The sequence below is a fragment of the Vulpes vulpes genome, chromosome 2 (genome assembly GCF_048418805.1).
Source record: "Vulpes vulpes isolate BD-2025 chromosome 2, VulVul3, whole genome shotgun sequence".
NCBI classification, from domain to species: Eukaryota; Metazoa; Chordata; class Mammalia; order Carnivora; family Canidae; genus Vulpes; species Vulpes vulpes.
The window spans coordinates 41333196-41360995 of NC_132781.1; the positions used below are offsets into that span (position 1 = coordinate 41333196).

The window sequence follows — 27800 nt, forward strand, 5'->3', positions numbered from 1 at the left end:
TTTATGTATAATTTATAGGAGGCGCATCCAGGTAAAGAAATCTTGATATTTTTTCCCCTTTATTTAAGAATCAGGAATTCTAAAAGGCCCACTTATAAAACCAGGGCTATATTACACCCTAGGGAAGATTTTTCTGGAGCTAAGAAATTTTATTGGTAAATATCTTGACAGTCCCAAGGAACCTGAGACAAAGAATTACCCAACATGAAAAGCAGAGGGAAGAAAGGAGGGAAAGAGTGCAAAGAGACACTGGTAGAGAGAGGAGGGGTGGGAAGGGGAGTTGGGAGGTGGTAATACTTACTGAGCACAAACTGTCTGCTAGGTGCTAAAATACACTACTATACATACTGTTTATTAAACCTTTGGAGGTATATAGGAAAGGCACTGTTTTCTTTATTTTGAAAATGGGGAGCTAGAGCTCAGAGAACTTTAGTACCTCGCCCAAAGTCATACATAGTAGCAGACCTAGATTTAAACCAAATCTACTGACCCTACACACCTTGCTAGTTCCTCATTCATGTTCAGAGTATTAAACCTAAACAGAACCAATTATACTGTCAGATGATATCTACATTTGTCTTAAGACTTCCTTCAAAAATTTCATTAAAGTCACATAGTTGGGGGGGGATCCCTGGGTGGCTCAGTGGTTGAGCGCCTGCCTTCGGCCAGGGGCATGATCCTGGAGTCCCAGGATCGAGTCCCACATCGGGCTCCCTGCATGGAGCCTGCTTCTTCCTCTGCCTGTATCTCTGCCTCTCTCTTTCTCTCTGTGTCTCTCATGAAAAAATAAAAAAATGAAATCTTAAAAAAAAAAGTCACATAATTGGAAAGTATGCAATGTTATTGTTTGAGTTACTTCACATTAAGCCCTCCGTTGTCAAACAATGATCATGTAATTTGACTGTGAGGAAACTTAATAGTGATATATTTTTGAACATGGGAAGACATAATTAGAGGACTCAGAAGGAGAAACTTAGGAATAGACTTTTTTTTTTTTTTTTTAAAGGCTTTTTTGGGGCAGGGGACAAAACAGAACAACAAAGCTGCTACGTAGGCTATTTCAGATGAAAGTTTCCTGGAGAAAGAACATATATTGGTTTAGTGTGAATCACCCTTTTCAGAATTCCACAGTTCATGTGAATACCCCGCAAACTGATGAGGTCACACTGGTTAACCAACATAGCATACCTTCCTATTTAGAGTATTAAGGTAGAGGCTATATTAAAAGCTTATTAAGTGGTCTCATTCTAAAAGTAACAAATCCTGAAAAAAGTTGGAAGTGAATTTTTAAAAACCTACCGTAAACTAGGGTCTGAACTGCCTAAATTAAGTAATGCAATATTGAGCAGCGTCCCAGGGACATCTTTTGGCCGAATCTTGGTGTGTTGGGGGATGGAGTCAGGTTGTGACAGCTCCCAGCGTGTCCGGATATGGATGATAGACTGAACAATGGCTTCACACTCCTGGTGCATGAAGGTGAGTGGTGTGCCCTGGTTTGCAATGGTTAAGGTAAACTGGTTCTCATCTACCAGGCAGATCTCTTCAATTTCCGAAGCATAATAAATATCATTTAGAAAGACCGATTGCCCCAGGACTTTTGTTCGCTCTGCTGAGGTTACTTGAACAGCAGTAGAACCAACCTGGAAAGTGATGGTGAGAGGGTGGAGTGAAGAAGAGTTAAATTCCACATCAAAAACCAATTGACCAACTGAACAAATACCATATTTGCCATTTAAGGAAGAGTTACCACCATTGTATGTTCAAATGGGTTCAACTGCAATAAATGCTCTCATAAGAGACATTATAAAAATGTTAGTTGTTTTTTTTAAAGTTCAAGAATCCCATAGACAATTACTGATTTTATCCTGGTTCATGTTTCCCACTCTGCAAAAAGCATGCAATAATCAGAAGAATCCTCAATTGGTAATTTCCACCCTCCCCACATTCCTTCCACTTGACTAATTGATGGCAAACTGCCCTCTCTACAACACTCTCCTGCCTCTAATCCGACCTAGAATATAATTAAGTGTTCACCTCTCCTATCTTTCACAGTACCTCCATGAAGACAAAAAGCTTGGTTTTCCTCCATTTGGACTGACTTTACATTTGATCCACTACTATAGGCACACCTAGGGAGGCCAGTGCAGTCTGGTTAGCCAAGAAGGATAACAAATTATTTACCTAACATGGAGTGAAACTTACTTTAATGGAAACCTTGGTGTCTTTGTGAGCTAGCTTGAGAGCATTGTGGAATACCTTCAGGTCCTCTTCTAAAGCCAGTGTGGCAGCAGGCAGTTTCTGTTGTTCATGCTCTATGTGCTCAGCCAGTTTCCCAGGACAGTCTATGAAGATGAGCCTTTTGCTGCCTTTGAGACCAGTCAGCAGCCGCTCGTGATACTTGGTGTACTCTCTGACCCAGGAGTTACAGTTATAGATATAGACTGCAGAGACATTGTCATAAGCGAAGCCAGGAAAAACAACAAACCACTTGGAGAGAAAGTCTGTTTTAAAGCGATTGCTCGGCCCAGTATGGGTAAGGTCCACTACAATTTCATATGGCTTTGCATAATATGGCTTTAAAGTCAGCAAGACATGGTATATCAGCAAATCGCCATTGATTTGACCAGTTTTAAACCTAAGGAAGATGACATAAAAAGGACACAGACATTAACAGAGTTCTGAATAAATATACAGATGCTACAAATCTATTCCACTCCTTTAATTTTCTTATGAGCCTTCTAGAAAAAACTGTGATATCAAAAAATTATACAAAACCTAAATCAATTTTTAAAAATCAGTTATTCTTTAGACATTGAAAAAAAAAAAAAAAGACTGAGGTAAAATGGAAGAGACAAGTCTCCAATTCAAAAACTTTTGAGCAACAACCTGCACGTCACAGACAAGCACAGGAAGGCAGTTAACATGTATTGATTGCCTCTAGGCCCACTAAATTTCCCAGGTGAGTTGTTTGGGTGGGAATGACCCACCTGGAGCACTGGAGTAACCTGAATGGCTTTAGTCAATTTGCTTACCCCACCACCTTGACCAGAGGAGGTTCAGCAATGATTACATGACTCAAATCAGTACAACCAGGGCCAAAGAGGCCCACCAACTCAGAAACTTTAGCTTTAGCTGAGACTTTTTCTTTCCCAGTGTTTACGAACAATGAACACATTGTCCTGGGAGTTGCTAGCTCATACCTTGAGAAATGAAGGAGAAGCCGGCCTAAAAACTGGAGAAATGGAGAGAGAAACTGAGGACCCAGTCATATCATCTGAGCCCTAGATAAAGCCTCTCCTGGGATCAAATTTATCCCCAGACCATTCAGTTGATGAGCCAATGAATTCTATTTTTTTGATTAAGCCATATTAGGTCATAAATTGCTTACACTCAAAAGAATGCTGACCGGTGTGAGTAGCCAAGGTAGGGACCATCAGAAAGCCCTTCAGGGGCTTTACTCAGAACACAGTATTAGAACTTCAAATCATAACAACTTATATTAACTTGGCCCAATGTACTACACTTGCTGACTATGGTAAAGTATTACAAAATAGGCTCAGATAAATATCCGTATCTCAGGAAATCTTGTTGGGAGAAAAGAAGATAAAAATCAAGTTAAATGATTTTAAAATCTTTTAAGATCAAAGGAAAGGTAGAACATAGTATGTTATCACTTACCAAATGAATTGCAGAGAAAAATAGTTCAAGACAGGGAGAGATGAGCACAAACTGAGTAGTCACTAAAAACGCTGTGACTAAAGTGGGTAGAAGAAATTTTTAATTCAATAAGAGGAGTGACTAGCAGGCCTCATAGAGGTAAAGAAGAAAAGAAAAACTAGATGTGCTGAGGTAACAGTCATCTAGTTTAGCTGGAATGAAGGATTCACATAGAGAAGTTTTAAGAGATATAGCTGGACAATTGGACTACTAGGTATTTACCCAATGGTTACAAAAACAATAATTCGAAAGGAATACATGCACTCTGATGTTTACAGCAGCGTTATCTACAATAGCCAAATTATGGAATGAGCCCAAATATCCATCGACTGATGAATGGATGAAGAAGATATGGTGTTCCAGAAGGGCTGGTTAAAAAAGATACGATAATCTAGGTATTATGGTCTAATAAGGATCTAAGTATTATGGTGACAGTAAAACGAGTCAATTCAAGAATCTGAAGAAGGACCAAGATGATATATATATACACAATGGAATATTATTTGGCCATAAGAAGAATGAAATCTTGCCATTTGCAATGACGGAGCTAGAGAATATAACGCTAAGTGAAATAAGTCAGAGAAAGACGCCATAGGATTTCACTCATACGTGGAATTTAAGAAAGAAAACAATCAATCATAGGGGGGAAAAAGAGAGAGGCAAACCAGAAAACAGACTCTTAACTATAGAGAACGAACTGATAGTTACCAGAAGGGAGGTGAGTGGGGAATGGGTTAAATAAGTGATAGGGATTAAGACAGGCACTTGTGATGAGCACTGGGTGTTATAAGTGTTGAATCACTAAACTGTACACCTGAAACTAATAGGACATTGTTAACTAATTGAAATTTAACTAAAAAATAAAATACAATTGAAAGTTTAACTTAAAAAAAGAGACAAAGCTGGAAAAACTCATTAACAGTTAAATTGTGAAGGGTTAAAACTATTCATCTAAGAATACTCAAGGGCCCAGTATTTCTCAGAATATGTTCTGTGAAGCACTAGCATCAGAATCAACTGTGGTAAATGATAGAAATGTGGTCTGTTTCTACTACATATGAACCTATGCAGTGGGGCCTGGCAATTTTCATTGTTTTTAAGCAACCGTCTTACCTGATATTTATGTGCACAAATATTTCTGAATCACTGCTCTAGGTGTCAGAGAGTTATTCAACTTTATTTTCTTAACGAGATAAGATGATCAAAGGAAGTGATATATACAAGCTATATGAAGGAGTCAGGGCTGGTAAAAAAAAGATACTATAGTCTAGGTATGGCCTAATGAGGATCTAAACACTATGGTGACAGTAAAAAAAAAAAAAAAAAAAAAAAGAAAAGAAAAGAAAAGAAAAGAAAGAAAAAAGAAACCAATTCAAGAATCTGAAGGAAGGATCAACACAATCCAAGGTCTGATCAGGGCTGACAGAAAGGGCTTGAATTAAAAGGACTCGCTGTATACCAACCCTCTGAGGTCACAAAGAATGCTGCTATCATGGACAAAAACAAAGAGATCATGAGGGGCAGCCAACTTCGGGAGAGAAAATGAAGTCCATTTCAGACATACTGAAAATGAAGTGATGACAGGACACTGGAGGGGAAAGAGTAAATCAACGTAAAAGCATATTCTGCTGCATATAATCTAAATTTACTCGGTATTTTCTCAAGTCATTGTTATAGTTCCACAATTTGAGATGCTGATTATGTATATCATTGTTTCTATTATCTGACCAATACCCCAGGTCTCCAAACACATGACATTGAATCAGACTGCAGTACATAAATAAAATTTTCAGAGATTTTAGTGCTGCAGGAAAATTACCATTTCATCTTCATTCAAAAGAAGGAGGCATATACAATGAGCAAAAGGTCAAATGGCACTGAGTAGAACACCCTCCCTGCCCTGGAGGCGGGGATTTGTTGTACAAAAGCCTCCTGTCACGCCAGTAGCCAACTGGACAAGTTGGACTTTACGGGTTTTTTTGTTTTATTGTTTTTTTTTTTTTCCTTCTCTGTGACATGTGCTTTAGTTGCAGCAGAAAGGAAATGTGTCATCTGTGGTTTGGTTTTAAAAGTGGAAAGCTAGCTGTAAAATCTTTTTCTTTTTTTTTTTTTTTCAGTAACTGCAGATTTACTTTAAGGTTCATGCTCTCCAAGTCTCGTCTGCTTTAAATTACTTGGAAGCTATACTTCAAGACAAGAAAAGAAGTGGCTATTAAAATCAGGTTATAATCAGATTTTAACCAAGAATTTATAAGGTAGGTCATCTATATGGCTTTTCTTATGCCTTTTCACTCATAACTTTGCACGGATTAGTGTTCAAGGAAGTGCTTTTAAATGAGACCTAAGAATCTTACTAACAAAGTAGAATCATAAGTGATTGAAAATGTATGCTGTTTTTTTCTGGCCTATTAAGTAACATTTAAGTTAAAAATGGAAAGATTTATCATCAACAGTTTTTTCATGATTAGGAAGGATGTGAGTTTAGACTCCACAGTGAATTGAAAAGTTTTAGAATTTAAAAAGTTGAAAAAATAAAGTTCATGACCAGAGATAAAACTTTTGATAACATAACCTGGCCTCCATGGCATAAATTAGGAATGCAGAGACAGTTCTCTATTCTCAGGCATTTGTAAGGGCAAGAGAAAGTCTCATTTTGTTAACAGTTTGTTTATTTGGGGATGAAAGTACATCTGGCAGAAGACAATCAACAGCAGGCCTATTATCCACCCGGCGGTAAGCACTGCTAAAATGTGTATGAATATCATGATGTATACTACACTGTTAATGAACTAATGTGATAAGAATAACCCACTTTAAATAATTTTAGCATTGAATGCAGAAAACTAGTTTAGTACAAAAGGATGAAAACTACTTGCTAACCCAATTTAAAATATTTCTCTTTGTGAAAGATTTATAAAGTATACAAAGATTTGTTATTCAAATGGAAGCTGAACACTATTATATAAGAAGTCAATGCACAATATCTTTATTAAAGATCATAATCTAAAAAGTAATCATTCTAGAACACATAATAAAGTTTTTTTTCCTTTAGGAAATACTACTTCAGTGGCTAGTTTCCATTTAGCATTGCTTATTATAAGTTACTTTTGTTTGTAACAACATACTTGTTATTCTCAATTTCTATATATCAATGGCATACAAATTTTATCCAATGACATTTAACAACTATTTCTAATAAAACCTCAAAACTCAAAAAAGCATGACTACCAGCAGCATCTGTCTTACTTGGGAAGAAGTTAGAAATGCAGGATCTCAGATCCCTCCTAGACCTATAAAATCAGAATCCACATTAAAAAAAATAAACAAAAAAAGATTCCCATGACCATTCAAGTTTGAGAAGAACTTCTATAAAATAAAGTCTTAAACAGGCAATTTCACTGAATATATCTCAGGAGAATAATCAATTTTTGCTTCTAGTTATCTCAAACAAATGTTAATAATAAAATACTCCTACAAAAGTAACTTGGATGAACAGAATATTACTATAAAAGAGAGAACTCGGGACGCCTGGATGGCTCAGCGGTAGAGCGTCGTCTTCAGCTCAGGGCAGGATCCTGGAGTCCCAGGATCAAGTCTCATGTTGGGTTCCTGGCGTGGAGCCTGCTTCTCCCTCTGCCTGTGTCTCTGCCTCTCTCTCTCTGTGTCTCTCATGGATAAATACATAAAATCTTTAATTAAAAAAAGAGAGAGAGAACTCGAGGGCAACACTCTTGTATCCCCTCCCTCTTTGGGAGCCTTGTACTATCAATAAACTTTGCTTTACTGAAGAAAAGAAAGGAAAGAAAGGAAAGAAAGGAAAGAAAGGAAAGAAAGGAAAGGAAAGGAAAGGAAAGGAAAGGAAAGGAAAGGAAAGGAAAGGAAGGAAGGAAGAGAGAGAAAGAAAGAAAGAAAGAAAGAAAGAAAGAAAGAGAGAGTGAGAGAGAGAGAGAGAGAAAGAAGAGAGAAAGAGATAACTCAATATAAAACCGATAAATTTTTTCTGCTGGTTTATCAGCACCTAGAATAGATATGCCAGTTCTATTTAAATCTTCATTCATATGGTAAATAATGAGAATTAGGAACAGACTTGTCCCCCTTTTGCACTGGCTTCCAAAGAGTTTGAAGCTAAAACTAAAATTCATCTTTTTTATTTATATGTTGAAACTTATGATCTGCCTTGACTTCCACTTCCCACAGTCTAAATTCCACTGATCCGTATGTTCTGTATAATTTACTGTAAATTTACTGTATAATTTACTTTAAAAAATTATATCAAATAGTCATAGAAAAGATGCTAGGAAAAAAAAAAAAAAAGAAAAGATGCTAGGCATATATGATGATGAAAAAAGTAACCTGTTTAACTTTCGAGATTATTCAGAAGAAATCTGCTTTTTCACTGTAATGCCAGATTTTTAGGTTGAGAAATCTGGCATGCCTTTGCTTTTAGCAAAGCCACAATAAATTAGGGGATATACAGGTGAATGGAGAGAACCACCCCCACAATTGCTTTCACAAATACCAGGAGTAAAACAAAAACAACAACAAAAAAACCCCAAAAAACAAAAAACAAAAATACTAGGAGTATATTTCTAAGTACCAGGTTTATTCTAAGCTTCAAGATAAACACTCAAGAAAAAAGAACATCTTGAATTCCTATTTGAAATCCATTTTCCTTTGGTTGCTACACTTCCCCTTTCTCAATCCCCAAACAAAAACCAAAAAGCCAATTTGCATTTTCTTTTCATACATGAAGCAAAATGCTCAAGGCCACATTTCTCCTTTCCTATAAGGATCAGTGACACATTTTTTTAGAGGGTGGGGAGTTTCTTTAAATAAGATCCTTAAATGGTTGGGGCAAAAAAAAAAAAAAAAAAAAGGAGGAATCAAAAAAGTAAAGCAGAAGTATCTGATTCAAAGCTCAAGTTTAGCATGCTTGGAAGGGAGGAAACTATAAAACCATGGGATTCAGTTTAAAATGATTCACAAGTATTTTTAATGCTAACTCCTAGCATTTAAAAGAATAACAGAAATTAAATTGTTTCTTTACACACAGTCTAACAGAAAACAAACAAGCCAGGTAAAAAGGAATTCAAACAGGATAGCAAATATTAGGTATGGGTTTGTAGCTCACTTGTAAAATATCAGCTGTCCATCTTTCAACTACAATTGTAACAACTGGGAACCACTGTTCTTTCCCAAATTAACAAATGACACTGCTATCCCAACAGATTTCCAGCATATTCCTGGACATGGAGCACAGACGGTTTTACCTGCATCTCACCCTTCTGATGACGACAGTTTTTTCTTGGTCTCCTGGAACAAACGCAAACTATACCCAACTGTGGGCTAACAATACTACTGTCTGGGAGCGAGATGTTCAAAATCAGATGAGCAGAAACCAAGAGGAAAACATTAACACAAACCCTACAACTTCTGCAGTAGATAAAAGCGGTAACTCTGTAAACAGGACCGAAATAACATCATCTCTGGTCACATCTCTAACTCCTAAATCGGAACTGGAGCTTTATATACCTTCTATTATCAGGAACAGTTCTCCAACAGTACAGAGCACAGAAAACACAACCAAAGATCACCGTGAAATTTTCAAAAAAGAGGTCTGTGAGGAAAACAACAACAAAATGGCTATGCTAATTTGCTTCGTTATAATTGCAGTGCTTTTTCTTATCTGCACCCTTCTATTTCTATCAACTGTAGTTCTGGCAAACAAAGTCTCATCTCTCAGACGATCAAAACAAGTAGGCAAGCGTCAGCCTAGAAGCAACGGTGATTTCCTGGCAAGCAGTGGTCTCTGGCCTGCTGAATCAGACACTTGGAAAAGAGCGCACCAGCTCACAGGGCCCAACCTAATGATGCAATCTTCTGGAACACTTATAGCTACAAGGGGAAGAAAAGATGAAGGAGGAACTGAAAAACTCACTAACTAACAGGCACTTTAGTAAAGAAAAATGCAAAGTAGCAATGAGGAAAGTGTATGAAGTAAAAATGAAATCAGTTTGGTATTTTATGCCAACATGTTGGTCTGGTGGTCTAAAATTTGTTGACATGGCAGCCTTGCAATTTAAAAGCAAGCAGGTGAGAAGGGGAGAAGTCTGCCCACCCTCTCAATTACTTAAAACTGTGCACTTTTGTTCTGATACTGAATATTTTAAAAAGCAGATAACAAAATCCAAGAATGTGGGGCAGGTTTTAAAGAGGACTTGAAGGAACTGACTAATGGAGGCAGAAAGGGACAATTAAATAAAAAATTTCCTGTTCAGCAACAGTAGTTAGATGATCTTCATCTGAACATAATTAAACTTTGAAGAGTTTAGTGTGTCCTCAGAGGCAAATCTACGCTTTGACATCTAACAGAAGCCAAATTCCTAATGCGGAGAGTTGAACCGCAGTTTAACGATACCTCTGCTGCACGTGACAAGATCCGTACCATCTCATATACCAGCACAGCTAATTTTATGCTAGATGTTTTCATCTTTATGTATGGCACACAGAAAAAGGTGGTTTTCTACTATATTTAATTAAAACCTTTAATTTTGTATAATAAATTAAGACTCCTTAGAATAAAACTGACTACATATATTTGTATTCATTTTATTATCTTAGGGAACACACTGTAAAGATCAATCAGAAAAAGAGCTTAACTGAAACAGGTGAGACTAGCCACCACAGAAGGCCAAGAGTAAATGTAAAGCACATCTTACTACTGTTTAAATGCAATGTACCTCTATTCTATAAATACTGCTTATTAGAATATTTATAGCAAATATCCAAAGAGGGATTATTTTCTGACTTCAAGGATGCCAAATGGCCTAATAAATTATCAGTTTTGTTCATTTTCTTTTACTATCTAATGTGACACGATCAAAGGAAAGATGTGTGTATGTTTGCTCTAACCTGGAAAACAGGATACTTCAGATAATTGTTTAACATTTCAAGAAACTGGGTTCAGTAAAAGACTGAAGGTGGAAGTCTTAAATGTAAGTCATTATTTTACTGAACCCAGTTTCTTGAAATGTTAAACAATTATCTGAAGTATCCTGTATACTTCAGTATATTACAAAAGTTGGTTTGAGAGACATTTCAACTTCTAAAATCCAGGGCATTCTAATTAAAGACCAAGCTACATTTAAAGATTTTCATTCCTTATTGAGCATTTACTGTGGGCAATATGCTAGCCATTTAAGAAAAGATTTCATATATATTTTTTTCCAAATATAATCACAATCTTACCCTCCATTCTAGGTTAGTGATTCCCATCCTGGTTGTGTATCAGAACCATCTGAAGAGTTTTTGAAACTAGCCAATATCTAATTAGCACCCTCTCTTTCTGATTCAGCTAGAAAGGGGTAACCTCCAAGCTCTGGTAATTTTTGCATTAATTCCCTAGGTGATACTGCTCCTGATCATGAAAATCACTTCTTACAGGTACCATGGCTTCAAAGACTAGGTTACATCTTAAAATGAGAGGGAAAAAAAAGCATCAATTTTATGATTATTACCAATTTGTTAGAAAAACTATAATCATATTATTCCAGATAAAGCTAAATGCCAAAAAATAAAAAGGTAAGCAAGAGAATTCTCATGCCAGTCACGTTATGACAGACCTCGTTATCTTTTGAGGGGTAAAAGCGACCAAACTGGCAATGAAACTGGGCAGAGCTCCCATCTTGTACAAATTAAAAATTTGAGGGCAGCCCGGGTGGCTCAGCAGTTTAATGCCGCCTGCAGCCCAGGGCGTGATCCTGGAGACCTGGGATCGAGTCCCACGTCAGGCTTCCTGCATGGAGCCTGCTTCTCCCTCTGCCTGTGTCTCTGCCTCTCTCTCTGTGTGTGTCTCTCATGAATAAATAAATAAAATCTTTTTAAAAAAATTAAAATTTTGAGATTGTGTACTAGAACAAATAGTGATAAGACAAAGTACTCCTTGAGACTCAAGTGTCATATATACTTGTCCAAGGAAATTAAAACAAATTACTGTCTTTTAGGGGCATCTGGGTGGCTCAGTCAGTTAAGCATCTGCCTTTGGCTCAGGCCATGATCCCAGGGTCCTGGGATTGAGCTCCACTTCAGGTTCTCTGTCTAGTAGGGAGCCTGCTTGTCTCTCTCCCTCTCCAATTCCCCCTGCTTATTCTCTTTCTCTCTCTCCAATAAATAATAAATAAAAATATTTTTTAAAGATTCTTAAAAATTAGTGCCTTTTAAAAAATAACAAATTAGGTAACTACTTTCACATTCAATATGTAGGTCAAACATTTTCGGACAAAACAGAAAGCTTCTATTGCAAGAATATTTAAAATTCATCACTCACTAACACCCTCAGAATAATGCTATCCAAGGACAGTTCACGAACAAACAGAAATGGTTCCTTTTCAAACTTGACAGTGTTTAAACATGATAGATTAAGATACATTTTGAGTTCAAATTTTAAAAGTTATTTTTGAACAAAGAACATTTTTGTTTTCTATCCCTGGATGTTATGGTCCACATACTCAATTCAGGAATTTTAAAATAGTGAGACAAAAGTTTATAGTGTTTTTATTATATCTGCTTTATAATTAGACCCCTTAAAAACAAAAACTGTTCTTTTTGTAACAAGTTATAAGTACCCTGACATTAAGAACTAGGTCTCAACAGTTCATGATTCTCTGCAGTGACCAGGGTAAAACAGGGCATGGTTTAATACTTACCTTATCTACTATAACAGGTGTTATGCTAGGCACTTTACATTTATTTAATCCCATAACAAATTTACAAATTAGGAATTATGACTTCCATTTCTCAGATAAAGAAAGAGGCTAGAAGGTTACTTGCCCAGAGAAATTTTTATTTAGACTGACTCATTCTTTTTTTCAATATACTTTGCTTATTAGTTAACTTAAGGAATCATGATCACCAATTTATTTTACTTTCCACTGAGGAGTACCTACTTTGTGGCTAATCAAAAGCTATGCACTGGAACTTGAAAATCATTTAGTAAAGTACTTGGTCAAAAAAATTTAATTATACTTTTTACCTGGGCTTTGTCTAAATTATGGATGAGGAAATAATGTTAACATTTACTGGCTTCCTACTGTGTGTGAGGTACCTATACATGTTATCTTATTTAATCTTCACAGTAACTCAGTAAGAGAAATATCCCTCCAGAGCAGGAAATGATGACTCAGAATACAACTTGCCTAAGGTGATCAAGTAAACAGAACACATCATTCGCTTCTTATGAAAAGAAATCTCACTTTGGGTAGTAACCCAAGAGGAGGTTTTTCCTTAGAATAGGTAAGTTCCCCTCTAAAGCTGTATTCTAAATATTCAAATTATATAATCACATAACTAAAGAGTCTCAGATATTGACTTACCAATATTAATTAAAAGCATTCAAATCTTAAAGCTGCAAATTGTGTTTCAAAATAAGTTCTGTTAAAGTAGTGCACTTTTTAGTCATTTTGTGGCTTTATTGCACTTCCGGAACCAACTATCAATAAACTTCCTCTTTTTCTCCGGAAAGCATTTCAGTTTGCTACAGGACCATTTTTAATCTGAACTGAACCACCCCTTTTGCTTTCTTAGCCAAATCGCCAAAATGTCCAGATAGAACAAGAACTTAGCATTCTGCAAAAAGAAGTTAACAGTTGAGGTAAGAAAATTTTCACACAGGCAATCTGGCTTATCTTTGCTTTATATAAAATTTATTTTTAAAACTAAAATGTTAAGTATTTCAAACTTAAACTCTGCTAGTCTAAAGATGTCTATAACAGGTTTTGTGATTTTGTTGCATGGAATGAAAAAATATCCAATGTTGAGTTTGCCTTGAAGAAACATTTTCAGCTAGATTTGTATATCATAGCCCTTTTAAAGTTTATTCAATCACAATGGTGGATTAGCCTTAATTCTGTAATTAAAAAGTTCTGTAATTTAAAAAGTAAACTATAACCATGGCAGATAAAGCTAAAGGTTATAAGTAAAACTAGAATCCATGGGAAATGACCGAATTTACAATCCCCAAATACCAACTGTTAAAATTTGTAATTACTTTCTATGAAATTTTCCTATACATAATCCACAGGTTTATTTATTTTTAAATCCCCTATAGTTTCTATGGGATTAGTTTAATGGTCACCTCCACTTAATTTAAAAAAGAAATCAAGGGAGTTTAGATGAGGTACTCAATTACTGTTATTACATATGCTTTGTTTTTTACACAGAGAATTTCTATATTTAAGTAATAATGGTTATAGGAAAATATTGTAGTTGTTTAAAGCTCACTATGACAAAACTGTTATGATAAAATGTATGTACATACATTTGTATCATCTACATATTTATGCCATACATTATTATCTGAGCTGTTGGTAAACACTGTAAAATAGATAAGGAAAAAACACAGGATAAATAACAGAAAATTGCTAATATGCATACAACATGCCTACTATGTGAATAAACAGGGTAATTACAAAGTAAATATCCTCCAAATAAAAAGTGCAAAGAGTTTAGTTTACACAGACTTGTAACATCACAGAATATAATAAATTCATAGTGGGTGATACTCTTTCAACATTTCATAACTATTTATCACTTTCCCTTATAGAAGTCCACTTTGGATTTTTTCTAAGTAACTATTACAAGCTAGAAAATAAATATATTTATCTCTTTTTTAGACAAGATTTGTTTCTATATATTTTTAAAGGATCAGTTCAAAATTTAGAGTGTAATAGTACATGAATTTTCCAACTAATTCCTATATAACTCTACTTAGAAGGAAATTGTGAATTCTAAGTTCAAATTTGTTAAATATAAATCTGATGCCTTTTATTGTCCAATCTTTAAAAGTCACCTCAAATATGACAGCTTACAGGCTAACCATTCAAGACTCTCAAAACTGTTTTCATAGAATCAGAAGACCAAAATGGTTTTCTGGTAGTTCTTTTTCTATTCCTTACTCAAGACTGCCTCCAAAAGTTATTTATATATCTATTCCCAGAGAGCTCACATCTCCCTCCCTCATTAAGCATTCCTGCTTCATAATTTTACTATGAAAGGCAGTGCAGCTTATTTAGTGACATGTAACAGAAGGAAGGGCTCTGATACACCACTGACACGATTTCTTTATCACTGCCTCTATTTACAACTGTGACACTCTGGCAAGTTATTCCACAACTCTGTGTCTCAGTTTCTTTATCTGGAAGATGAAAGTAAAGCTACCCTGCTCTACAAAATAGGATAGTACCTAACATTTAGTGGGTACACAGTAAATGGTAGTTATTATTATTGATTAAAGTCACCAAATATTTCCTATTATAGTTCAAGGTTAATTTCCCTTTCTATGCCTCAAGATACACAATTGCTGTTTTCTTCCTTTTATGATTTAATAACCAGTTGGAGATATACTACTAGTAAATTTCAATCTATTATATCTATATTGTAACTTACTAAATCAAAGTAGTAATAATATCAAAGTCATACTGATTCAGGTATTATTTTTGATATTGCTTCTTATACTTGCCTTTTTGTCTAAGAGACTCTCCAAAAATCTTCTTGATTATCTTTAAATGACATTTCTTACCATATCCAACATAACAGGATCAATTTTAACTGTACTCTTTATGTACTTATACATCATATTTATGAGAACATGTCTAATACATGAGGACTCCTACCATCATGGTAACTGCGGAAGATGTTTGGTTAAAAGAGCTGATGTTTTCCTTCCTCTTAAAACATTTTTAAATATTCAGGAAAAACAAAGGACCAAAATCACAGATTTATTTTATTTATTTATTTTTTAAAGATTTTATTCATTTATTCATGAAAGAGAGAGAGAGAGAGAGAGGCGCAGAGACACAGGCAGATGGAGAAGCAGGTTCCATGCAGGGAGCCTGACGCAGGACTCTATCCTAGGACTCCAGGATCACGCCTTGGGCTGAAGGCAGATGCTTAACCACTGAGCCACCCAGGCATCCCCCAAATCACAGATTTAGATCTCAAAGTGCCAACCCATAATGATGAGCAAAATACTGCCAATATGAAGGTAGGCAAATTTGGGATTTGCCTGTTCAGCAGACTAAGGGATTTCTAGAAAAGTGCTATATAGAATGTGCATGAGTTCTTTAGAATAATTAGCAGTTATGTCTTGAATAGTGCCAGAAAAAATTTAAAAAGAGAATCTCAAGAATACTTAGAATGGATGAGAACCTGTAATGAAAGCCTAGTGAATTCGAGAAGACGGGGGAGTCAAGTTCTTCATTGTGGGAAGACCGCTCCTCCTTACCACTTCCCTGTGTCCACAAATACGGACCAGTGACAGAGAGCAGCACTTCATGGTTCTTCCTTCCATCTATTTCAATCTTCTCCCCCAACTTCTAATTTTGCCCACTTTAATCATCTACCCTAATTCTTGCTAACTGTATAACTACCACTTTTTCTTCAGTTTTTTACTAACTTTTCAATACTTTCTCTAGTCCACTGACCTTCCCTTTTCACATATATTTGCTGCTTACTATAATTTATAGTAAATTTATTTTTCTCTTCGGGTTTTTATTTCTTGGCACTCCCTTTTTCATTTCATCTTGACATTTTCTCCCTTTTACTCCCCTCCCCCATGTGATTCATTGTTTCTACCTTCTCTCCCTGCAGAAGCAATGTTGGTACTTCAGGTACACATGTTTACATATTTAAAAAATACATATGTTAAATAACTTTCTGCACTGGTAATAACACTGGCCTTACTATTCTGAGTTAGAAGAAGTCAATTTCCTCACTATTATGCCCCATGTTTATTCCGCTATTAAATTCTGCTCTTTCTTTTCTGAACTGTTCTGATTTGCTATAGTAGAATTCTACCACAGATTCTAGCATTCTGATGTAGCAGACCTTAGGAGGGTAGAAAGCTAACTGATGAGTGAGAAGAGATAATAAGATTGATAAAAAATAGAATTTGGTTTTGATATTGTTGTAACCCTTAAATGACAAGTAGAAAAATCTCATATATTGAAGGTTTATGGTCTTCCTATTGAAAAAAGAAGCTATGAACCTACCAAAATGGATCTTACAAACTAAAGTGGTTTATAATTATGTTCCTGGTCTCAGTCTTTCCTCCTCTAGTGCCTTTCTTAGCTAATTGAAAGAGGAACTGCGTGGGTTTTTTAAAAATTTCAAGCGAAGTCACAAAAAAGGGAAATATTTTTGGCTGAAGACAATTCATGGCCTATATTTTCTGTTGCTTTAGATGGATGGCATTTTTTAAAAACTAAAGTGTAACTCTGAAGAATGTTTTCTCGGGGGTGGTGGTAATCTGAAGAATAGCAAGTGTGAACTGCACAATGATAATCATCATCTGCACAATGATGATTCAAATCCCCACATTTATGCCAAAAGTTTCAATTTTTCCCATTAAACCTTTTACAAAATGGATAAAAAGCATAATTTAATAACTTAGATTTCATCTTCTCTGCTTACATTCTGGCAGAAGTATTAATAAATAGTGAAAAGTGAAATGGAAAGGAATCATGAAACCAATACAGGTTAAGTTTCCTGAGCTCCTAACATGTAACACTTAGCTGTAAAGGAATATACGGTGGTTTAGGGAGTAAAAAGAGCACATGCTTGTGAATCAGATGGTCCTGAGTACAAATTCCCAATCTGTGATATAATATACATAATAGTGATAGAACACTGGGCAAACTCTTAATGCATGTGAATTTGCCTCTTTATCTGTAAGTCAAGGATTTCTCCATTTTCCTCACAGTCATTTAAAGGTTAAATGAAGTAAAGTTATATAAACATCTCAGATAGTACAGTACAGAGTATGTTCTACATAATTTTTTTTATTTCTTTTATGCCTTCTTCAAGGTTCTCGTTTGAATGGGTGGGGATAATAAAAAGAAAATGTGCAAAGTTAAGAGTAATAAAAAATAACACAATTATTTAAGAGAATAAAGATGTGAGGAGGACCATGAATAATTATCTAAGGAATCATAAAGACAAAAAAAGTAGGAAGATTCAGGGAATGGCTAATCTCTCTGGGTTGTGGTCAGTCACTGAGAACTTGATTTAAGAAGGGGAATTTAAACTGAGGTCTGACCAATGAAGACCAGTTCAGATAGGAAATGAGGCTAGGTTTGGGGGAGGGGAGTGTGGGACACTCTAAGAGGATAAGAAACAGTGTTATTAAAAATGTCTATTTAGAGGACGCCTGGGTGGCTCAGTGATTGAGCATCTGCCTTTGGCTCAGGGTGTGATCCCAGAGGTCTGGGATCAAGTCCCACATCGGGCTCGCTGCATGGAGCCTGCTTCTCTTCCCTCCGCCTGTGTCTCTGCTTCTCTGTGTCTCTCATGAATAAATAAATAAAATCTTTAAAAAAAAAAAAGTCTATTTAGGGGAAAAAGCACGTGTCTGGAAAATACTTAAGATGGGAAGAGGTGCATTTGGCTGAATGAGAAGTTTCAGTCTTGAGACCTAAATCAGGACTGGTAAACTCAAGCACAAGGAAGAAAATTCAGTTTAGAATTTTTGTCTTGACAGCAACGGGGAACCTATTAATAAGGGAGTAGTAAAGTGCCTATAAATGCTTTTCAGAATATTAATTCTTCAGCATTATGCAGGAAAATTTAAAGGAGAAAATTTTTCAATTTAGCCTTGAAGTATTAGAAAGAAAATTAAAAGGAAGAGACCATACAGGGGGAATAAATCACATGCCCTCTACTGAAACAGGGTAATGTACCACCATTGCGTACCAAGTGGTAGAGGAGGAAGCAATGAAAACTACTCAAATATGCTGAAAAGTCCATTTATTTGCAAAACCTGAGGAGTTCCTCTTCTGTTATCATACTCTGCCTAGAACATCAAATCTCTCTCACATTGGCTTAAGAATCATAGAAAAACTAGTTTCTAATCATATTTTCCCAGATCTAACACCCTGAGATGTTCCTTTCCCTAATGTTAAGAAATAATGAAATGGTTCTCATTGTGTTTAATGATGTACAAAATGGTCTATTACACCTAGAGCTGAAAACCGTCTTAGTCTAACTCCTCACTTTAGAGAGAAGGCAACTGAGACCAGGAGAGATGAAGTGACTAGTTCTCACAGTGAGACAGAGTGACTAGTCAGATGCATAGCCACATGTTGGAAGTAGAACTGGAACTTACTCTTCAAGTTTTAGCACCTACCACATCCCACAAAAAGCCCTGCCTGCCAAACTTACACATAAGCCTTCTCTTCCCATGTCCATATGTTGGTTCCCCTGCCTGAAACATTTTATTTGCTTAATTCCTTCTTACAGATCTTTCAAGACTCAGTTCAAGTTTTACTTCTCTGAGAAGCCTTCCCTGAAAGCCTCCCAGGCTATGTTGGTTTCTTTGTGCATCTCTTGTGTACCTTTATGAGAAAACTTATTAAATTATCATAATTATTATTTGCTCCCACCACTAGAAATATTTTTGGGAGGCATTATCTCTTAAACCTAGAACAGGCCTGACACAATAAATGAATGAAAGCAGCAGTGGGACAACTTTATCAACTGGACAGAGCTGATTTAACCAGATTCAAAGATCATTTAGGATTCTGAGTTGAACTGACTCCTTTAAGAGTAATAAGATCCTAAGAGTACCTGGGGGTAGCTCAGTTGGTTAACTGTTGGATTCTTTTTTTTTTTTTTAAGGATTTTATTTATTCATGAGAGACACACACAGAGAGAGAGGCAGAGACACAGAGAGAGAGAGAGGCAGAGAGAGAGGCAGAGGGAGAAGCAGCCTCCATGTAGGAAGCCTGATGTGGGACTCAATCCCGGGACTCCAGAATCACGCCCTGGGCTGAAGGCAGGCGCTAAACCACTGAGCCACCCAGGGATCCCCAAGTGTTGGACTCTTAACATCACCTCAGGTCATGATCTCCGGGTCAGGAGATGGAGCCCCACGTTGAGTTCCTCATTGGGCTCCATGCTCAGCACATGTCTACTTGAGATTCTCTCCCTCTCCTTCTGCCCCTCCCTCCACTCATGGGCTCATATGTGCATTCTCTCTCTCAAATAGATAATCTTTAAAAAAAAAAGAGTACAAGATCCTAACATAAAGACACAGTGCTAGACTCTGATGATGCTGTAGAGACTACTAGCATGATAGACTCTGCATAAAAAACTTCAACAAAGGTAGTACCATAAACAAAACTAGAAGAGGAGTCAGTTTTGACATGAAGATGAATTGTTTTAAATATGCTAAATTTGCTGACGGCAGGATATATACATGGAAATATCCACCAAAAAGTTATGAAAATGGAACAGAATTAAAGAGATTTAGGCTGGATGTGCAGGTTTGGGAGTTAAAGGCATACAGGTGAGAGTTGAAATTTTATAGAATCAGGATCAGAGAATACTAGCTAAGAATGAGGACTGAATATGAAGTACCCATATTTAAGGAGAAAAACGGGCACCTGGGTAGCTCAGTCAGTTTAAGTGTCGGCCTTTGGCTCAGGTCCTGATTTCAGGGTCCTAGGATTGAGACCCAAGTCTGGCTCCCTGCTGAGCGGGAAGCTTGCTTCTCCCCTCTCCCTCTCCCTCTGCCCACCCCACCCCCCATTCATGCTCTCTCTATCTCTCTCTCTCAAATAAATAAATAAAATCTTTAAAAAGAGAGAAAAATGGGAGCTGGTGAGATTACCATGAAAGGAAGACTATCACAAAGAGCTACTTGAATAGTGCTGAAGGCATAGTCAATAGCATCAAATGTGGTCAACAGAGGGAGGGGGAAAAAGAGAATAAAGAAAAGATTGTTGAATTAGATAACAGATGATCACTGGTGTCCTTCAGAACAACAGGATCAATGTATTTCTAGTAGTAAGGAAGAGAAAAGTAAAGAGCACATGGACCAAGCAGCCAGGCCTATGTATTTCAGAAGTATGACTGTGAAATGCAGGATTGTAATGTAATGAAGCTGGGGGAGCAGCAGGGCCAAGTACAGATCCTATGAAAGAATTAAGAGAGATTATTGCCTATGAGGTCCAACTATAGTAAGTTAGAATATATTCAAGAGTTGTTTAGGGATCCCTGGGTGGCGCAGCAGTTTAGCGCCTGCCTTTGGCCCAGGGCGCGATCCTGGAGACCCGGGATCGAATCCCACGTTGGGAATCCCACGTCGGGCTCCTGGTGCATGGAGCCTGCTTCTCCCTCTGCCTGTGTCTCTGCCTCTCTCTCTCTCTCTCTCTCTCTCTGTGATTATCATAAATAAATAAAAATTTAAAAAAAAGAGTTGTTTATACTATAATGTCCCAAGTCTACATAACAAACAATAAATACTTATTAAGTACCTACATACTTTGTGCCAGACACCAAATAATACCTGTCTTTCTTTCTTTCTTTCGTTATAAAACCACTGGTAAAGAAGAAACATTCTGAAATGGATCCCAAATATTTCATCTTAGTTTTGTTTTGTGGACACCTCAGTGATACATTTTTCTCAAAGACAGAAGCAACAACAACAGAGAAGCAACCACAGTTTACTTTATTTAGCTCATCAAGGCAACATAACTCAGCTAATTCCCAAAACATAACAGGGAATCTTATGAGTCAACCAACACAATTCAACCATGTTTCTCCTGCACAACCAATACCAACTACCAAAGATGCTGCTGGACAATCAACACCAGCTGCCTATGCTTCTTCTGAAAAACCAGAAGCACACACTTCTGCTGGGCAACCACGTGCCTCTAACACCACCAAACAACCAATTCCAACAGCCAACACCTCCTCCCGACAAACAGCACTACTGGTGTTTACTTCTGCTGGACAACTAACCCCATCTGCCCCTACTTCAACCAAACAACTGCCACCATTTGTCTATACTTCCACTCAACAACCATCATCTGTCCATACCTCTTCTAGAAAACCAGTATCACCAACTGTTCATAATCCGTCTATACAACCAACACCAAGTGTCAAAAGCTCAACTAGGAATACTCCAGGATTCATCCTAGAAACTACCAGTAACAAAAATATCTCACATGAAACTATATCTAATTCAATAGCTGCCATATTACTTGGTGTAATTCTGACTTCTATGTTGGTATCTATAATCATAATTCTACTATGGAAATGCTTGAGAAAACCAGTTTTAAATGATCAGAATTGGGCAGGTAGGTCTCCATTTGCTGATGGTGAAACCCCTGACATATATATGGATAACATTAGAGAAAATGAAGTGCCCACAAAACGCACATCAATTGTTTCACTTATGCCCTGGAAAGCAGGCAAAAGCACACTGTTAGCTGATGACTTGGAAATTAAGTTGTTTGAATCAAGTGAACACATTGAACATTCCAACAACCCCAAAATAGAGAAAATAAAAGATCAAGCAAATGGTACATCAGAGGAGAGTGCTGGTGGATCAACCATTGGCACTGCTGTTTCTTCTTCAGATGATGCAGATCCACTTCCACCACCTCCTCTACTTCTTGATTTGGAAGGACAGGAGAGTAACCAATGTGACAAACCCACAATGACAGTTATATCTCCTCTTCCAAATGATTCCACTAACCTCCCACCATCTCTGGACTGTCTCAATCAAGTGTGTGAAGATCATAATTCTGAGTTCAAACAAACATTTCCACCTCCACCTGACTCACTTAACTTGTCCCTGGCACCAGGAGATTTCATGAAAAACGAGGAAGATTCCAAAAATGAGATCCAGTGTCAGGATTTCTCTATTCCTCTGGACTCTGATCGAGATCACAGTGAATCCTTGCCACCCCCACCTGAAGAACTGTTATAAATAGTATAACTTGCTTTTTAGCTGATTTTCCATCCTTCTTATGAACTCCACCTTTTGTTTTTCTTCATGTGATGATGGCAACCTGTAGCCAATTTTTATTTTTATTCAGGAACTACCTGAAATCTGCTCAAAATCCATGTGCATAAGTAGAACTTACTTTTAAAAAATGATGTAATAGTGATCTATTTACCGGCTATAGTACTTAACTTTAATGTACAGTACATTTTATATATGTATGTAAATAACCATTTTGAAAACAAATACTCTACATACACTTAATATCACCTAATAGATATTTTTCCTCCTGAAAAGCTGTGTATAAAGTTACCCTGAATAAATAACATTTTGTTTTTCCATTTCAAAGTTTGAGGTGGGGGGAGGGGCATGAGGAATTAAATACATACTCCAAGTTTTAAACAAAACTCCAAATTTTAAATTAATACCTTAAATATTAAATAACTATTCCAATTAAATAACTATTCTATTGTGGGGATGAGAAACTAAAATGCATGTTGAGGATACAAAAATTTTTTTTTAGCTCTCATTGGAAGCAGTAAAGCAATTCTGTTAAAACATCAAATGGAAGGGGGTGTTGGATTGGGGATATCTACTCTGAAAAAATAAGAACATGCACCATAAACTGTAGACATTTTTCCCATCTTGTTGGGAGAGCACAGTTTCTAAAACTAACATCTTTAAAGATTTTCTTCTTTCTATGGCTCAAGCACCCTAACAAAAGAAATCTTACAAAGGAAAATAAAACCACATACACTAAACCACACCTCAATGGCTTCATTCCAAATTTGAATGATTCTTCCAAGAAAAACAGACTGTATCAAATACAGATGGTTCTCAACTTTCACTAAACTTACACTTTCTGACCTTATACACTTAAACTCTTAAACCACCATTCCTATGTAGAATTTCATCTTTCCTCCATAAACTGATAAGTAATGAATCTGAGTTATCAGAGTAGGGGTGGACCCAATCTTTGTCAGAGTCATGGTGGCAAGTATTCCATGGCTATGCTTGTGGCGGTACCAGCCTGTGCCTGCAAAAGAGCAGCATGCAGTCTTCCTTCTTACCCTACCCTAACCCCTGGGGGAAATCTCGCTCATAATGAAATATGATGGTCTTGTTGGTAGTTTAACCTTGAAGAACCCCTCATAGTTCTGGGGTTTTTCAAAACAAAATATAGTATTTATTTGTAGCACTAGTGTTCACAAAAACACAAAGCTCCATCTTTTTGGACAATGAAATTTTATATATAGTATTTCCCTTTAAATCTTTTAAACCATCCCTTACTGACCATTAAAACTTTTTATTTACAGAAACATTTCCTTGAACTTATTTTTCCTGATGTTTATTTCCAAAGCATGTTTATTATCATATTAGATGGGTACTCAGTCTTCCACATTAAAATATTTCTTTCATATTGTCTTTCAAACTTAACACTTTTAAGGTTAATTTACCCAGGAGCAAGCAGGAGTTTAAGAATTCCCTATTAATTTTCAGAATTGTAAGTATTCTAGTCAGCTTAAATATGTTTTTATATTTGGTCAAGACTTTGATGTATTTAAGCCATCATAATATTCTTTATTTTACACGTAAGATGGTTACCTAAGAGGCCTTTTCCACACTTTTGCTCTTCTTTCTCATCACCTTCTTTTCTGATCTCTTGAAGGACAGATGCTGGGATATATAGGAAAATGCCAACTCTTACAGATAAACCAAGAGCTGATGATCTATCTGGTCACAGTCTTATCTGATTCTTCAAATTCTATATGCCACTTTCTTCCTTCTGTTCTTTGTATAACCAAGGAACAGACTAACAGCAGCTAGTTTTGGGGTTGTTTTTAATTCTCTACCAGGGGGAGAAAATAATTCCCATTTACTGCGTGTAATTTTTCCCCACTGAGGTCAGTGGAAGCCAAGCAGCCAAACAGTGGCAACCCTTGCTTAATCAGCAGAAAGAAATGCAAGCTAATGAAAGAAATACAGGAGAGAAGAAAATGCTGGAACGAAGAAAAACCTACAAAAAAAAGATCAAAGAACCAGGATCCAGAGCAAAAGAGAAAGTTTATTTCATGAATATGGCAAAAGGACAAGGCACAAAGGAATAAAAAGTAGATTGAATGACAACATAGCAGTGGTGCTCCTACCACATCAGCATTAACCAGATTCAGAAACAACTCTAAGGACCATCTAGTTCCACTCCTTTTATTTGTCAACTGCTGAAAATATACGCCGGAGAGAGGAATGACTTGTTTAGTAGTGGTATTAAAAACTGAGTTTGTTCACTGACTCCTGGTTCAGCACTCTTTTCACTAATATAGGACCAAAAGAGCACCTACTTTGTGCACTGCGACATATTATCATACATGTATTCCATTTGACGTGGTAGTGGGAGACACAATGACGTGACTTGTAATTGTTATTACCTAGTTCGAATCAAAAAGTAAAGTATAAAATATCAGGTACCTAGAATTAAAACATTATAATAATCATGTACTGTGATACTGATATATGATTAGATAAATAGAATGGAAAGTCCAGAAACAGACTCAACTCTCTAATCACTGGAAAAAACTATGGGGACAATTGGATAGACATTTGGAAAAAAATAAAATTGGATCCATACTTCACACTACATTAGAATAAACACCAAATAGACCAGAGATCTAAACATAAACATGAAATTATACAAGTAATAGAAGAAAATCTAAGAATTCCTTTGTGATTTAGAGATGAGAAAAACATTCCCAGTTGAGATTCAAAATCCAGGAACAATAAAAAGGAAAACTCAATTATATAAAAAACTTTTAAATGTCAAACAAAACAAACTCTACCACAATAAAGTCAAAGATAAACTGGAAATAAATAGAAAATGGAAAAAAAAAACCTGCAATTCTAAGGCAAAGGGCTAATATCTCTAAATTAAAAAAAAAAAAAATCCTATTTAGGGGGAGGGAAAGATCCACTACAGAATAGAAAAAATTTGCAAAACGTAAGACAGTTGGGACACCTGGGTGGCTCAGTGGTTTGAGTGTCTGCCTTTGGCTCAGGGCGTGATACCGGGTCCGGGGATCGAGTCTCGCATTGGGTTCCCTGCAAGGAGCCTGATTCTCCCTCTGTGCCTCTGCCTCTCAATCTCTGTCTCTCATGAATAAATAAATAAAATCTTAAAAAAAAAGAAAAGAAACATAAGAGACAGTTAAAGAAGAATTTAAATGATTCCTAAAAGGAAAGATATACAACCTTCTTCAAAATAAGAGAAATGTATTTAAAATTTCATTGAGGAAAAAATAAATAAAATAAAATTTCACTGAGCTACTCTTATCTATCAGATTGATATAAATCCAAAAGTTCAACAACAAACTGTATGGTGGGGTGATACAGAACTGACACCCTGATACACTGCTTATGGGATGGCAAAATGGTATGGACTACAGAAAAGAATTTGGTAATATCCAGAAAAGTTCCAAATGCATTACCCTTTTACTCAGCAATCCTATTTTTAGAAATCTTTTTCAAAGATTCATTGGACAAAATATGAAATTACTTAGATGCAAGGGTAAATATGGGCATTATTTGTAATAGCAAAAGTCTGGAAACAAGTGAGATGTTCATCAATAGGGACCAGCTGAATAAACCATGGTACTCTTCTAAATGGAGTACTATGCAATGCAAAATGAATGTGAAAGATCACTATATACTGATGTGGAATGATCTTCAAAATATATTTAGGAAAAGAAGAACAAGATGCATAACAGGAGGGGCACCTGAGTGGATCAGTCAGGTAAGTGTCTGACTTTTGGATTTGGCTGGGGTTATGAGCTCAGGGTCATGGGATCAAACTCTGTGTTGAGCCTGTGATGGGCTCTGCACTTAGCATGGAGTTGGCTTGTCCCTCTCCCTCCCTCTCTGCCACTTGTGCTTTCTCAAATAAATAAAATCTAAAAAAAAAAAAAAAAAGTGTAACAGTATATTTAGTATGCAGCCCTTAATATAAGAGAATATGAACATAATAAAATACCTAATTTTTATACATTTGCAAAAGAAAAGAAAAGGAACATGTTAAAATACAAACAAAAGCTGATACAAATAGTTATCAATGGGAGGAAGAAGAGTGGAATAGAGTGAAGGGAACAGAGAACCAAAATTTCTCTGAGTATACCTTGTTACATAGTTTTGACTTAAGCAGTCCCTATTAAAACTGGTAACTAATTGAAACTAATGATTCTAACTTCATATAAAATTTGTGATACATATAGAAAAAACATTATTTCAAGTTGCATTAGAGCACAGAATTGACTATACATCCTTATATTCTTAGAACAAATATATTCTAAGAACAAAGAGAGAAAGAAATCTTAAATTTTATTCAGTAGTCTGTAATTTAATTGCCAGCAATACTGGCATTATTTTGAAACTGTTATATGATGATACAAATAAACAATTATGTTAATGCTGTTAGGAACCATTTATAGGAAATATGGGGGATAGAGGAACAAATTAAATGTTCACAAGGAAGCAAACAGATAAACCCAGATGAACAATTAACTGAGTTTTGGCAACAAGCCAGTGGTATGGGGAAAAAAGGGTGGGGAGGTGGTACAAGAAACTCATCCACATGGGTTCTGACCTGTTAATTTCTATATCTTGCCAGTTCGTCCATGCTATTAAATACTTTGTTCAGTACTCTTAGTTGTTTTCAGCAGGAAATGCAGTCTGAATAGCCAACTATATTACTAAAAATAGAAAATATAACACTTTTACTCTCAAGCATGACAAATGTTATGAACTTAAGAAATAAAGACAAACTGTACACTTAACATCACAAGTACTGAGTAATGTATAGAATTGTGGAATCACTATTTGGTAGACCTGAAACTAATAGAACAATATATGTTAACTATGCCGGAATTAAAATAAAAAAGTTCAGTGAAAAAATAAAACAAAATGGGAATCAGGGGGCACACCTGGGTGGCTCAGTCAGTTAAGTGTCTGCTTTCGGTTCAGGTCATGATCTCAGGGTCCTGGGACTGAACCCCATGTCGGGCTCTCTGCTCAGTGAGGAGCCTCTCTCCTTCTGCCCCTCCTCCCTGCTTGTGTGTGCTCTCTCTAAAATAAATAAATAAATCTTGAAAAAAATATGAATCAGATTTAAAAAAAAAACAAACTGATTGGGTTTTCAAACTGTTGATTACCATAGGACAGTTGTTCCCTAGCAGGTAATGTTATACCTTTCACAATTTTGAGGTAATATATCCTAGGACAGTGTGTTTCACAATGGAATATGTAAATGAATGTA

The 27800-nt window shown here is 36.2% G+C and overlaps 3 protein-coding genes across 23 annotated transcripts in view; 2 read left to right on the top strand and 1 right to left on the bottom strand.

The window, feature by feature from the left end:
* Positions 1-27800, bottom strand: part of NF1 (neurofibromin 1) — a 264921-nt gene that overhangs the window by 39940 nt on the left and 197181 nt on the right. For 18 of the 20 annotated variants that reach the window (XM_072747755.1, XM_072747756.1, XM_072747766.1 and 15 more), the window contains 2 exons: positions 2203-2635; positions 1300-1640 (listed from right to left, as the gene is read on the bottom strand). In XM_072747755.1, the coding sequence (XP_072603856.1) occupies positions 1300-1640; positions 2203-2635 (774 nt within the window). Of the gene's footprint in view, positions 1-1299; positions 1641-2202; positions 2636-24549; positions 27238-27800 lie in introns of those variants that run through there. The other 2 variants (XM_072747772.1, XM_072747773.1) reach the window with 1 other exon arrangement.
* EVI2A (ecotropic viral integration site 2A) lies at positions 5834-10172 on the top strand. Its single transcript, XM_026016062.2, has 2 exons — positions 5834-5972; positions 8946-10172. Exon 2 carries the CDS (start codon positions 8967-8969, stop codon positions 9660-9662), a length of 696 nt encoding a protein of 231 aa, XP_025871847.2. The 5' UTR covers positions 5834-5972; positions 8946-8966; the 3' UTR covers positions 9663-10172.
* On the top strand, positions 12852-24993 carry EVI2B (ecotropic viral integration site 2B). Of its 2 annotated transcripts, XM_072747775.1 has the most exons (3): positions 12852-13008; positions 13300-13366; positions 21101-24993. In XM_072747775.1, the coding sequence occupies exon 3, from the start codon at positions 21116-21118 to the stop codon at positions 22484-22486; it is 1371 nt and encodes a 456-aa protein (XP_072603876.1). In that variant the 5' UTR covers positions 12852-13008; positions 13300-13366; positions 21101-21115; the 3' UTR covers positions 22487-24993. The 2 variants fall into 2 exon arrangements, with proteins under 2 accessions (XP_072603876.1, XP_025871845.1); XM_026016060.2 differs by lacking the exon at positions 12852-13008 and having other exon boundaries at positions 13239-13366.

Excerpts from the sequence above, each read along its gene's own strand:
- EVI2A (XM_026016062.2), top strand. The coding sequence starts at position 8,967 with ATGGAGCACAGACGGTTTTACCTGCATCTCACCCTTCTGATGACGACA.
- EVI2B (XM_072747775.1), top strand. The coding sequence starts at position 21,116 with ATGGATCCCAAATATTTCATCTTAGTTTTGTTTTGTGGACACCTCAGT.